Raw genomic sequence first — 14,492 nt, 5'->3', positions numbered from 1 at the left:
CATCTCATGAAGGTGCAAGAAGCAAGAGAAGGTTTCTCTCTCGTCAACTGAAGCCGAATACAGGGCAATGACTACAACCACTTTGGAAGTAGTCTGGCTACGACGCCTGCTTCATGACATGGGTATTGAAAGCACATGAGCATCAAGACTATACTGCGACAACAAAAGTTCCATTTCTATTGCTAGTAATCGGACATTCCACGAACACACAAATCATCTTGAAATGGATTGTCACTACGTGCAAGAGAAATTTCTACATGGCACCATTGATCTTCCCTATGTTTCCTCAAAATATCAATTGTCAGATTTCTTTACCAAACCTCTCGCCGCTCTACGATTTCACTTTTTCTTAAACAAACTTTCGGTTATTCAACCGTAAGTTTGAGGGGGAGTGTTAAAATATGTAGTCTCCTTTTTGTTTAGTTATGTATTTTAGTTAGGTTATGTTAGAATCCAATTAGGATTAGTCTTATTTTTCATTTTTTGGACCTTTTTAGCCATCTCATTGGACTCCCAATGACTCTATTTAGAGCCGTTGGGAGCCCAACGACTCCCTCTCTTGCTCTCTTTTGTGTAGTATATATATGGGGTCATTTTCCCCTTGTAAAGCATTCTTTTTGTGTGGGTTTCTCTCACTTGAATGAAACATATTTCCTCTTCTCTCTTTGTTTTCATACTCTTTTTGAGTATTTTGTATGAACCTTAGTGGTTCTTGTGAGTGTATGCCATTTATGAACCTTCGTGGTTCTTGTGAAGAGATCTTTTGTGAGTATCATTTGAAGATCCAATTGTGGATTTCATCTTCTTTCAATATGCTTATGAAGTGAAGCTAGCAAATGGAGTCTTGAACTGGCTGCTGCTTGTGAGGTATGGAAGGAGATCAAATTCAAATTCGAAGCAACAAATGTCTTGCAATTTAGTTATTCTGATTTTCGTTCATTCCACCAATTGAAGTTAAACTCTGCCCAATTTTTTACTAAATAAAAGGATTGAGCCGAACCAAATAAAGAATGAGGCTCATATTATTTGCATACTTAGTCGATTCCATGCATCTAACCAAAAAATCTTTTCTCCTTCCAATCTAAGTCACACGGACTCGGCTAGGGAGGCGCTGCACCCGAGTCGACGCGCCCCCAACACGGGTGCGGCTTAGAACATGGCCCAGACTCTGTCAACGACGAGTCAGACTCAATCAACGAATTAAGGCCGAGTCCGTCCTCGTTTTGGACTCGGTCAACGTTGCTCGAGTCCAAAAATGTCCATTTTAGGAAAAAAAAAACAAAAAAATGATATTTTATATATATATTTTTAATATATATATTTTAATATATATTTTTAATATATCTATATATATCTATATATATATATAGCCGTGTCCCCGTGTCCAAAATTTTTGAAATTGCGCCGCACCCGCACCCATGTGACATAGCTTCCAATTCTTCTGTCTTCCTGATCATTCCCTATTGATCCTTCTCCCAATTTCAACCAATGAATGCTCTATACTAATTCACAAATTGGGATCGACTAATTGTTCTTTGATGGAAGTACCTCTAGTAGATATTTCTTGATTTCTAAATGTATCGAAGCCTTGGGTAGCAAAAATAAGTGGGATGATGGATTTCATATTTTGATGTGTGATGCCATGCAAATTTAAATAATCTTTAAATCCTTTTGATAAGAATTCTCTCCCGGAATCAATGCAAAAAATAAAATGTCATTTTTAAACCTATTTTTGACTAAGTTGTGGAATATTTGAATATGTACAAAGACTTCAGACTTATGCTTAAGAAAGTAGATCCAAGTATGCCTAGAGAAATAAACAAAAATTACATAGTATGGATATCCACCCTTTGATATAACTAGTGCCGGCCTCAGACATCTGAATGTATTAATTCAAGGAGTCTAGAGGAAATAAAAGTTCTTTCATGAAATGGTAATTTTTTTATTTTACCAAGGATACTATCCTGGACCGAGCCTTCAGAATGGGGCATGTGCAGTGCGGAGCTCTAGTGAGTGGAAAATGCATAGAGTGTAGGAGCACGCAGTATGCATTGGCTTGATCGGTGACACACGATGATAGCGCTACACACAATAAGCAATGATATCGGCATTAGTGCATCACTGTGTGGCAGCTCAAATGTAGAGCCTTGTTTGATTAAGCAGTGCCAACGGATCAGAGGATGTTGCCTTTGAAGATTTGGTTAAAGACTTCTCGGCTTGCAAGAGTTTCCCACGCGTAACGGTTGGACGCACAGGTGTGCATGTGGGTTAGGGCTAATTCCTCAGGGATCACCTTAGGTGGTTCCAAACGAGTATGGTGACTCGGAGCTAGGCGAGTGAATGCTTAGGCGCGGGCGAATGAGTTTGGGTGGTGCTCTTCGCTATGATGTTCAATCATCAACTGGTCTTCGGACTGGGGGCCGCAAGGTCTTGTTCCTTTGGTGGCGAGGTTTTGCCATGTCGTGCGCATAGAGTCGCAATATGCTCCATGACACGTAGGGCTAAGGCAAGTTTGTGCCCCCTTTTGAAAGTGATAGCCGGTATGAGACGGTTATGCACTAAGCGGCATGGACTAGATGAAATTCACATTTGAAGATGCGCTTGATTAGCTTTCACTAGGCAGTTGTTGCACACGAGGTAGTGTGCAGGGCCAATGAAAATGATTCAGCACATGGAAAAGTGTTCGTGCGCGGCCTTTGGCCTTTGGGCTGGCCAGACTGGACAGTCTGGCGCTTTGCGGGTTTGCAAAAATTCTATGCCCGTGACAGATACAATCATTACATTTAAAATTTTTAGAGTTACAAAAGTTTTTCATATTTGAAAAATATTGAATTTTAGATACATTAGGATGACCAAGTCGTTTGTGTCATAAATCCAAGTCAATTGTCTGAACATTGCAACAAAAGGTCTTCTTAGGCATTTCTAAAATATCCATTTAGTATAGGCCTTATTTTCTATGACTTTCCCCAATCAACTTCCTTGACTGACGATCCTGCACCCAACAACCACTAGAAGAGAATGGGACATTACATCCATGGTAAGATATTTGAAAAACTAACAGAGGATTTAAGTTTAATTTTGGAATATATCTTACTTTTGGAATAATAAACCTTTTAGGATTTCGAAAAGTATTTTCAAAATTTTCAATTCCTTTTATTTCAAGAGATGAACCATCGGCCGTAAAAACATTTGATATGCTTGAGTTGATATGACATTCAGATAAAATATTGTGATTGCGGGTCATATCAAAAGAAGCACCAGAGTCAAGAAGCCAAGATGTTTTACTGGGATCGAATAAAGAAAAAACCGCGGTTCCAGTTGATGCTCCATTTGAAGATGATACTCCTTTAAGCGGAGGTTGGAGAATCTCTATAAGTTGTGACATGGATACATGTGTATCATGAGTCTCATTGTTATTCCATGTCAAGCACTTCATTGGCTCAGAAAAGTCTTGTGGCTCCAGATTTTTCTAAGCATCCTCTCTTTAGTTGCAGACTTTCCACATTAATATCATTCCACATGAGGTGTTGATACTCTTTTGCATGAGGTGTATACTTACTCTCAACTATAACAGATAGCCTTTCTGAGATGTCTCTCGGAGTGGCTGTTGGGAGTTGATACTAATTGTTTAATCCAGCTGTTCTATTAGGACATTGAGTAGCTAATTGCAAAATGTATTAAGAATTTTTGAGTTTGGGTCATGTCCTTTTGTTATTTGGATGCTTTTTTGGTACCCTTTATGTTGAATACTGTAGGGTTGGTGACACTACTTACGTTACCACTAGATGTGACCGACAATTTGGAGATTCATTTTCCATATCCTGCCTGCTTTGTTGCCCTTTGTTTCCTTGTAGAAGTATAATCTACCTCTAGCATGCCATGCAAGTCTAATGAGTCATGATAGTATAACTCTCCATGCTTTTCTATTATGCCTCCATTTTCAATGTTATGGTAACTTTTTGTTGCAACTGCCCTTCTGGCTAGATCTGACAGTTATCTGTGGATTGGCCATCATTCTATCATCTGATTCTCTTTTATTTTATTTGAACTGATATCCATGGAGTCCATCATCAGCCATTGAAGCCATTTTTCAGAAACCAACACTTTTTCCTTCTTTCTCCGTATATATGTATGTATGTGTGTATTATTTGCTTTTAACCTGTTTCTATTATCCATCCACCGTTCTGGTTGCTAGGCTGATCTATAATAAGGATTTTCCTTGTGATGCACCTTCCATCTTGGTGGCAGGTGGAACAACAATGAGAATTGAATGAGATAATATATTCATAGTCAATAATGTGAGTAAGCATCTCCCATCCTCAATCTGCACTTCAATTTTCTGTAGTGAATTAGTCAGGAACCTGTATAAATATACGAGCATAAGGAGCTGCTTGATGCTACTTACTGTATTGATCAACTTCCAGCAATTTTCTGTTCAAATTTTATAAACTCCCATGAAGAAATCTTCAACCCAAAGCTCTGCAGACAGATTTTGCAATTTGATCCAAACTACTATAGTTTTAGTTTCTTTTAGAACCCATTCCATGCCAGGTTTTCTATGGTTTATGATTAGGTTTGGCTTGCCACTTTCCAAGTACTCTGGATCATTATATATTCTACATCTGCATCATTCTGCACTTTGATAAGAAATCAACCATGATTACTGGCTATGAACTTGATTTGTGGGATGTTAGGCCAAAGGTCTCTCAAATGATCATATATGTAGCGGAATTTCATTCTGTTGTATGCTTCATCACCTGCAAAGCCTGCGACCATAGTCTGCACTAGAGTTTGCACCATCTCTTCATATTGCTTTGGGGGAACATACAACTTTGGACGAACATTGATGTTTCATGTTTCTACTGGTAGCATGTTGGTCTCCTGGAATTCATCTTTACCACGAGCTACTTCCAACCAAGATTTGCCTTCTTTTGTCATTTTCTATGCATAGGTTGATGCTCTCTTCCTGGAGGATCACATGGATCAGGTTCTCCCACGAAGGGTGGGTTTCCCACAGTCCTCTGATTCTCCCAATCAATGCCCTGAATTGTACATGAAAGAATAGTCCTTTTTGTTTTGTATGGTTTACAGTAGAATAAGAACTGGTTTTACCCCCATTTCTTGTTCATAATCTCGTGTATCATGTACTGGTATCCATTTCTGGAGTTCTGCTGCTTGTCTTTCTCTTGTACCACGACTGCAAGCTATGACAAAAGTTTGATAGACCTTGGATGTTCCATTTGTTTTTTTATTTACACAGAGCAAGAGATATCCAGTATTGTTTAGTTGAGAAAAACTTATTTCAAGGTTTGATTTATTGATGCATGCATTTGTTTATTATTTCCAATGAATTTGTCAAAGGACACTGTTACATGATAGATGTGTGATTTATTAAGGTGTCTCTGGCTTAACATGATCAAATTATTTGGGAGTCATGTTCTTCATTTTTCTTAGTTTGCTATATAAACTGCTAAAAGTTTTTGCATAACTTCTGTAATATTTTTGGTGTGTAAGGTTCACGGTATACTTCTGATTTTATATCTTTTATTTCCATATTGCAATTTTCTCGGAGTTTTATTTCCTCTATAGCAAGAAAGGATGCTTGTCATCGTTACTGTGCTGACTTTGATCAATTCTTTCAAATTCTTCATTATCAGTGTTAAACATTTATTTTCTCCTGCAGGTTGCTTTTCAATAATACCAGCAGCAGACCTTGTACCTGGAGATATTGTTGAAGTTGGAGGTACTTCCTGAATCAATGCACAACAGTTAAATAGATTGTTCCTGTCACACTGATAGGAAATTGTGTTATTTCATTCTGCTATTATTGCCTTCCCTGATTGAGTTCTTCCATTATTTCTCATTGCACACAAATCTTAGTGGGATGCAAGGTTCCTGCAGACATGAGGATGATTGAAATGCTAAGTAATCATTTTCGTGTAGACCAAGCGATACTTACTGGTATGCATTTCCATTCAAGTGTATTTGCTCTTATATACCAGTAACTTTTCTCTCTCTGGTGCTGTTTGTCTTATGATTTGTTCTCCTAATATGTTATTCTGAAAAATGATGAAGGAAATATTCTACCAACTGTAGATGGGGCTTCCATAAGTGCACCACCATGGTGTGTGGGAAACTGTTATGGTCCTTATGGATGGGATCACTTGTAATCTTGTTCTTCTCTCAAGAGGGAACATACACACACGCACGCCCTTGCACACATGCACACAATTAATACACTACACACTGTTACACAGCCTGTGCGAGAGATATTACACATTTAAGTGTATAGGAACACTAATACATGACTGCTGTCCATATGATACTGGAAATTTGATGGGGCTGGTATGATCTTTCTTTTAAGGGTGACTTGCTTGATCGTGTGCTATGGCTGAAGTTTAATAGGAACACAATCATTTTTAAAGATGTCTTATGTGTAGTTGGTTGGTTCAATTTTTGCCCTTAAAACAACTGCTTGAGCTCATCCTTAACAGAACCATAATGGCATCAGCTTGATGAAAACTGGAGAAGAGGTTGGGACTACCTAATCGTGATTAAAACTCTCTCCCTTTTCTCATATGTATATATGTATGTGTGTGTCTATATCATTGTCACTGGTATCACCAATATTTTGAAAGTATCACAATATTATCAGTGATCTAGAGGAAGCCGATATTATCAGCAATATATCACGATATTTTCAAAATATTGCCAAAAATATCAGAATATTTAAGGAAAAATCTACTGGTCAAGACAAGCATTCATATTGGTAGAGGGAAAATCTGGCTTCATGGTGTGTGTGTGGTGCACACACATATGCATGTGTGCATTTGTGTCCATGCATGCACATTTGTGTGGGTCTGTTTGCATGTTGCGCATGAGCATGTGCGTGTATATACATACATGCATATATATATGTATATTTGCATCTATGTGCTATGTATTTATATCAGCATGTATATTTGCATGTATGTGCTATGTATTTATATCAGTATGCATGCATATGTACGTATGTGCATCTGTGTGTGGTCTGGATGTAATGAAAAAGGTCGGAAGCACCAATAAAGCAAACGACTCTTGAAGAGTGATGCCAAGAGCCAAGAACACAAACACTAAAAGTGTATACAAAACCCAATAAGGGAAAAATGACTAAAAGTCATAAGTTGAATATTATTGAAGAAAGAAAGAAGAGGGTGAAAAACCCTTGCTAATACAAGAGAAAGCCTCCTCTATTTATAGAGGAGGAAACTAAAGAGGAGGGACCACAAGGGGGCTCCCATCTAGTCGTTTGGAGGCCCAACGACTAGATGAGTGGGGCCCCTTGTAGTCTTACAATATGTAAAACAAAAAAAAAAGAAAAAAAAAGAAAAGGTAAAAAAAGAGAGAAAAGGAAAAATACAAAAAGAAAAAGATTACATGGGGATTTACCAAAATACCCCTATCGGGTTTTTGGGGTAAAAAAAAAGAAATATGTATATATATATATAAAATTTAATACCCCTCCTCAAACTTTACGGGGAGAAGACCAAAAGTTTGCTAAGAATAAACATAAATCGTGGAGTTGGAAGCGCTTTGGTGAAGAATTCAGCCAGTTGATATTTTGAAGTAACATATGGTAATGTGATAGTTCCTCTGAGATATTTGTTTCGAACATAATGACAATCCATTTCGATATGCTTTGTCCGCTCGTGAAAGTATAATTGCTTGCAATGTAGATCACATTTTTGTTATCACAACAGAGCTTGGTGGAGGAAATGAGGATGCCCATGTCACCAAGGAGACTTCTAAGCCATACGATTTCTATAGTTGTCATTGCCATGACCCAATATTCAGCTTCAGTGGATGATAGTGAGACTTTTTGCTGCTTCTTGCATCTCCACGAAATGAGAGATTCACCTAAAAAAATGCAAAGACCAGTAGTTAAGATACGATCATTGGGATTTCCTTTCTAGTCATCATCAGTAAAAGCAGTTAATTCAAGAGATGAGGAAAATGATAAGAAAAGCCTTTTGGAGATGGTATTTTTGATGTATCGCACAATTCGCATCACGGCCGCCATGTGAACTGAAACAGGTGCATGCTGAAACTGGCTTGCAACATGAACCACATGAGCTATATCTGGACGAGTGATGGATAAATAGGTAAGAGATCCAATTAATTGACGATAGGGGGTTGGATCCTCAAGTAGAACACCATCCTCAAGTCTCAGTTTTGCACTGATAACTTCAGGAGTCTCAACTTTCTTTTCATCAGATACTCCTGACTTGGTACAAATGTCTGTTGCTAATTTCATTTGAGATAGAATGTATCCTCGGGAGGAGTAAGCCACTTCAATACCTAAAAAATATCTAAAAAATCCAAGGTCAGACATATCAAAAGTTTTCTTTAACATGGACTTAACATCATTTACCCCCTTTTTGTCACTCCCAGTGATGATCATATCATCAACATACAACAGTAGAATAACAATGAAATCACCTGTTTTCTTAACAAAAAGAGCAGTGTCAGTATAACAAGAAGTAAATCCCAAATTGATTAATACATTACTAAACTTGTCATACCAAGCTTTAGGAGCTTGCTTAAGTCCATATAAAGCCTTTTTTAATTTTAAAATTTGACCATTTAAATTCATACTCAAAGGTGGTTCCATATAAACTTCTTCACTCAAATTTCCATTTAAAAGGGCATTTTTAACATCAAGTTGAAAAATTGGCCATTTTTTAATAGAGGCTATTGCAATAAGAGCTCGAACACTAGTCATTCGAGCAACTGGAGCAAAAGTTTCATCATAATCCACCACATATTCTTGGGCATATCCCTTGGCTACTAACCTTGCCTTATATCTTTCTAAAGAGCCATCACTCTTAGTTTTTACTTTGAAAACCCATCTACATCCAATGGGTTTCTTGCCATTGGGTGGATCAATAATTTTCCAAGTTTGTGCCCTTTTAAGTGCATTAAATTCCAGTTCCATTGCTTCATTCCAATGAGCATATTGTTTAGCATCATTATAATGAGATGGTTCATGGAATGAGTGGAGGGCTAGCAAACATGCTCGAAAATTTTGAGAAAAAGAATCATAAGATACAAATCTATTTGGTATTTTTGAAATACGATTTGATCTTCTTTGAGAGGATTCTTCAATCGACTTGTTTTGAGAGAATTTTTCAAGGGCACAAGGAGGATTACTTTCATTCCTTCTAGAGTAAATTTGTGTTTGACTTGGTATATTTTCTTCTAAATTTTCATGTTGGTCATGTTGCCCATCATTTGGAGGTTCAAAATGATCCTCTACGAGAGTTTCCCTAGATTCAACATGATCATCTATAACCTTTTCTTGATGTAACAAGTCAAATAAAAAGGAGTAATCAATATTTTCATTTAGTTTATGCGAAAAACCATTTTCTTCTTCTAAGAATGTGACATCTTTTGAGATATAAAGTTTGTTTTTGAATATGTCAAAACATCGATAGCCTTTTTGTTTTTCGCCATATCCTAAGAAAATACATTCAATTGCCCTTGAAGAAAGTTTATCATTTTTGTGAGTTAGAACAAAACATTTACATCCGAAAATTCTTAGTCTTTTATAATCGGGAGACATATTGTAAAGTTTTTCAAATGGAGAAAGATTTTTCAAAGAAGATGAAGGGGTTCTATTGATAAGATATGTTGAGGTTAGAACCGCTTCGGCCCAAAAGGATTTTGGAATGTTTTTTGAAATTAATAAAGTTCTTGTGGTTTCTATTATGTGTCTATGCTTTCTTTTCGCAAGACCATTTTGTTGCGTAGTGTTTGGTCAAGAACGTTGATGACAAATACCATTTTCTTTCAAATATATTTGAAATTCATTGGACATATATTCGCCTCCCGAATCAGATCTAAGAATGGATATGTTTCCTAAAAATTGATTTTTAACCATTGCATGAATTTCTTTAAAGAAGGAGAAAACTTCGGATTTGCGACTTAAGAAGTAAATCCATGTAAATCGAGTGAAATCATCAATAAAGACCATATAGTACGAAAAATCTCCTTTGGATAAAATAGGAGAAGGTCCCCATACATCGGAATGAACAAGTTCAAAAGGCCGAGTGGTGACATAATTTCTTTGAGGAAATGGAATAACTTTAGATTTCCCAAAAATGCAATCTTTACAAGTCCTGTGTTTATCTTTACAAGTATTGTTCAAAAACGAAAAAAGAGACATCTATACAAAATTTGGATGACCAAGTCTCTAATGCCAAATTCCAATACTCTTGTCCTTTATAAGATTACAAAATGACTTCGATGAAAGAGTCAAAAAGTCCATAAAATAAAGATCACCTCTTCTATGGCCTTGCCCAATCAGCTTCCCTGACTGAAGATCCTGCACGGTGCAATCTTTAGGTGAGAAAGATACTTGGCATCCATGATTGGTGATTTGGGAAACGGAAAAAAAGATTTAGATTAATTTTTGGAACGACTCTTACTTTAGGAACAAATTTTTTTTGAGAAGTTTTAAAATCAAATGTTCCAATACTTTTAATTTTTAAAGATGTCTCATCGGCCGTTGAAACATAAGAAGATATGGGTTCGGAAAAAACTTTAGAAAGAGAGTTTTTATGAGATGTCATATGAAAAGAAGCACCAGAGTCTAGTATCCACATACCTGGAGGTGGTGAAGAATAGACGATGGCGGCTCCTGATGTTGAAGATGAAGAAGTCTTGAGGAGATGTTGGAGAACTTCGGAGATATGGTTAAGAGTTTCTTTGATATCTCCTTCTTTGACACTTTCTTCTTCCTTGGAGAATTTTCTTCAACCGCGGACACTTTTCTTTTAAGCTTTGGGCAAACAGGCTCGATATGTCCCGGTTCATTACAATAGTGACAAATCACTATCTTTTTATATCCATTATTTTTGTTAAAGTGGAGAGGTCTATATGCTTTTACATTTGATCCGGGCTTAGTAACGGCCAAAATTTCATCACTCTTAATACTTATGCCAAGACGAGTTTCTTCTTGGCATACTTTGGCAAGAGCCTCTTCAATGGGTAAGGCTTTACTTCTATGGAGAAGGGATGCCCTAACTTGTTCAAATTTCGGCCGAAGACCATGGAGAAATTGGAAAAAATGCTCATTTTCAATTTGTTCTCTTCTTAATTCAATATCTTCCAGAGCCACCCATTTAGGATCAAGAAAAACAAGCTCATCCCAAAGAGGGGTTAAAGAACTAAAGTAATCACGGACACTCATATCCGCTTGTCTAGTAGAACGATTTTTTTTCTTGACAAAAAAATTGTCTAGCTAGATTCTTTTGGGTATACATACCCTTAAGAAAAAACCATGCCTCATTGGCTCTTCTAAACTTAGCGATGTTGGGCACAATTTTTGAGGTCAACATAGTTCATAAACTATGCCAAGATTTTGGCAAGATTACTTTCCGAATCCTCAACTTTGGATTGATGGTCATTGATAGCTTTGATGCGCTCATCGCCATCTAAAGCTTTTTCAATCCTACTTTCAATTTTAGTGAGAACAAGAGAGGGTTCGGGAGTAGTTCCCATAACAAAACCCCAAGGTTTCTTACCTCTTAGATGATTTTCCATAGCGGAGGCCCACATAAGGTAATTGGATCCATTGAGCTTAAAAGAGAGCTCTACTTTAGATTCCATAGCGGAGGCCCACATAAGGTAATTGGATCCATTGGGCTTAAAAGAGAGCTCTACTTTAGATTCGTGCTCCATAGGTACCAAATAGTCTTTCTTTCTTCAAAAGCTTGAGAGGTACACGTCCCAAGACACCAAAAAAGAAGAGAAGCCCGATCTTCAACCTGACTCTGATACCATGTAATGAAAAAGGGCAGAAGGACCAATAAAGCAAACCACTCTTGAAGAGTGATGCCAAGAGCCAAGAACACAAACACTAAAAGTATATACAAAACCCACTAAAGGGAAAAATGACTAAAAGTCATAAGTTGAATATTATTGAAGAAAGAAAGAAAGAAGAGGGTGAAAACCCCCTGCTAATACAAGAGAAAGACTCCTCTATTTATAGAGGAGGAAACTAAAGAGGAGGGACCACAAGGGGGCTCCCATCTAGTCGTTGGGAGCCCCAACGACTAGATGAGTGGGGCCCCTTGTAGTCTTACAATATGTAAAACAAAAAAAAAAGAAAAAAAGAAAAAGAAAAGGTAAAAAAAGAGACAAAAGGAAAAATCCAAAAAGAAAAAGATTACATGGGGATTTACCAAAATACCCCTATCGGGTTTTTGGGATAAAAAAAAGAAATATGTATATATATATTTATTTATATATACATAGTTTAACAGTGGATTGATCCAACCATAGAAAGTTTGATCTAATAATTTCATTATGAATAATCTAGAGAAATTAGCCAGTCATGAAAGAGTGAGAAAGCTAGGAGTACAAATAGCATTGAAACAACTACAAATAAGAACTAGCACGTGGTCATGTATTTCATTTGATCTCATTAACCTTTAAAAAGTATTATTTGATTTGATCTCATTAATCTTAAAAAAATATAAGGATAGACCATGCAAATCAGTTTTCAGGGTTTAAATTTAGCTCTTGGTAATGGGACCTACAGGTATTGAGGGTTGTACTATGGTCCGATGTCATGGTAAGTTTCTTCTCTCTCTCTCTCTCATGTTATGTTACACTTCATGTGAAGTTTTTTTTAAGTCGTTTTTTTTGCAACAGTTGGTTTTATTTTCTCTTAAACTTCAGATTGAAATGTTAAAACATGCAAATTGTTTTCTTATTGGGGACTATTGCTCAATTGTAGGGGAAAGTTGCTCTGTTGTGAAAGAGCTAGATTGCGCTATAATGACGAATGCTGTTTATCAGGACAAGACAAATATTCTCTTCTCGGTAATACATTACTATTTGAGTTGGTTGGCTGGGAGATATTCTTCATTTTAATCATTTGGTTGGATTATAAATCGATTGCTTAAGCCCCTATATTTTAATGACTGGGAAGCAATGATGCAACCTTTATTTGATCTAGATAGGAACAACCTTGAAAAATCTTATTTCAATAATCTGTGTTTTATGGTCTTTGGATGACAGTAAATGCATCAATGTATTTGAGTAAAAAGAGCATATGGTACAAGTATATTGTATACCTTGCTTCATATTCATAACCATCGCACAATCTTTGGTTCATTGAATATGTACTAACTTTAATTAATTTTTTATGTCAAGCCTGATATTAGCTTTTGTAAATTATAATTCAGTAATGCTACCACATTTAAGTAGATTCTGGCCTTTCTCGTTAGATACTCTGAATGCAGCACTAAGAGTCTCTAGAGGTCTCCAAGGGACTCATTGATGGTGTTGGAGAGTGCTGGACGTGGACATTTCTCATTGATGGCCAATTAACATGTATGCATGCCAGCCAAGTGCATATCTACTGCATCCATGTTTCTTTTCCATGCTGGAGTTGAGCATTTGATATCATCAGTCTGCCTTGAAAGAACACTAAGATAGCTTGGTTGAAATTCATGATTACCTTTGTCATTGTCACTTGCTCTCTAGTATTGCTTTTGAGGTTTGTGTGTCTCATGGCATTGTCAATATCAGACGAAAATGTCTTAAAAGGTCTCAGTATCTCATTTTTTGTCTTATCTTCCTAGCCCACAGACAGCTGCATTCTCTAGCTGCTTGGCTGCATTTGGATATGACACCTAAGAAGTTTTGGTCTGAAAAGAGTCAAAAGACTATAACTTCAACTACGTGACCATAGAAATCTGGTTTTTGCTGCAAAGTTTTATACATCCACGGAAGCATTTTAAATCTTCTTTAATACGTTATTTTCCTTTCATTTGTAAGCTGCTGGTATTGGTGCACAGTTTGTTTTGTGTGCTATGTTAAACTGATGAATTGCCATATTCTTGATTCCGTGTTGTGTCTGTCAAACTTCTGGCAAATTCTGTTCTATTATTATGGATGCTGATCCTTGCAATTGTTCTTCAGCTGTTTATCTGTAAATCCAATGTAATTTTTAGTTGTTAAAATTCTTTTAAATTCTTTCATGTGGTTGCTGAGCGTTAAGAACAATAACACCAACCTTATTTGATAATAGTGGTAACAATAGTAACAATGATAATAATAATTTCCTTTGCTAATTGATTACGTCAGGGAACGGTGGTGGTTGCAGGCAGAGCAAGAGCCATAGTTGTTGGAGTTGGATCCAACACTGCAATGGGAAGTATTCGTGATGCAATGCTAAGATCTGAAGAGGTAAGACCAGGGTTGTCAGTGTTGATGCGAATTGACCCAAAATCGATTCAAGAAAGGTCGATCAGCCCTCAGCTAATTTGTATTTTTTTAAAATTTTAAAAATATTTGAATATTATTTTAAAATAATTTAATAATTTAATATTGTTTTATATTTTAATGTTTTTATATTAAAAAAGTAAAAACGACCAATTCAGCTTGATTCGGTTTGAGACTAAATCAGCCGATTCTCTGAATCGATCAGGTCGGAAACCGAT

General features: G+C 36.6%; 1 protein-coding gene across 2 annotated transcripts in view; it reads left to right on the top strand.

The window, feature by feature from the left end:
• The window catches only part of LOC149842188 (calcium-transporting ATPase 3, endoplasmic reticulum-type-like), a 73,176-nt gene that overhangs the window by 17,172 nt on the left and 41,512 nt on the right, over positions 1-14,492 (top strand). For both annotated transcript variants that reach the window (XM_090001303.1, XM_090001305.1), the window contains exons 8-11: positions 5,684-5,743; positions 5,881-5,961; positions 12,782-12,867; positions 14,137-14,238. In XM_090001303.1, the coding sequence (XP_089857429.1) occupies positions 5,684-5,743; positions 5,881-5,961; positions 12,782-12,867; positions 14,137-14,238 (329 nt within the window). The remainder of the gene's footprint in view (positions 1-5,683; positions 5,744-5,880; positions 5,962-12,781; positions 12,868-14,136; positions 14,239-14,492) is intronic.

Source organism: Nuphar pumila, chromosome 3 (genome assembly GCF_984573655.1).
Source record: "Nuphar pumila chromosome 3, dmNupPumi1.hap1.1, whole genome shotgun sequence".
NCBI classification, from domain to species: Eukaryota; Viridiplantae; Streptophyta; class Magnoliopsida; order Nymphaeales; family Nymphaeaceae; genus Nuphar; species Nuphar pumila.
The sequence above is the reverse complement of the archived record's forward strand: the minus strand, read 5'-3'. Positions and strand labels throughout refer to the sequence as shown.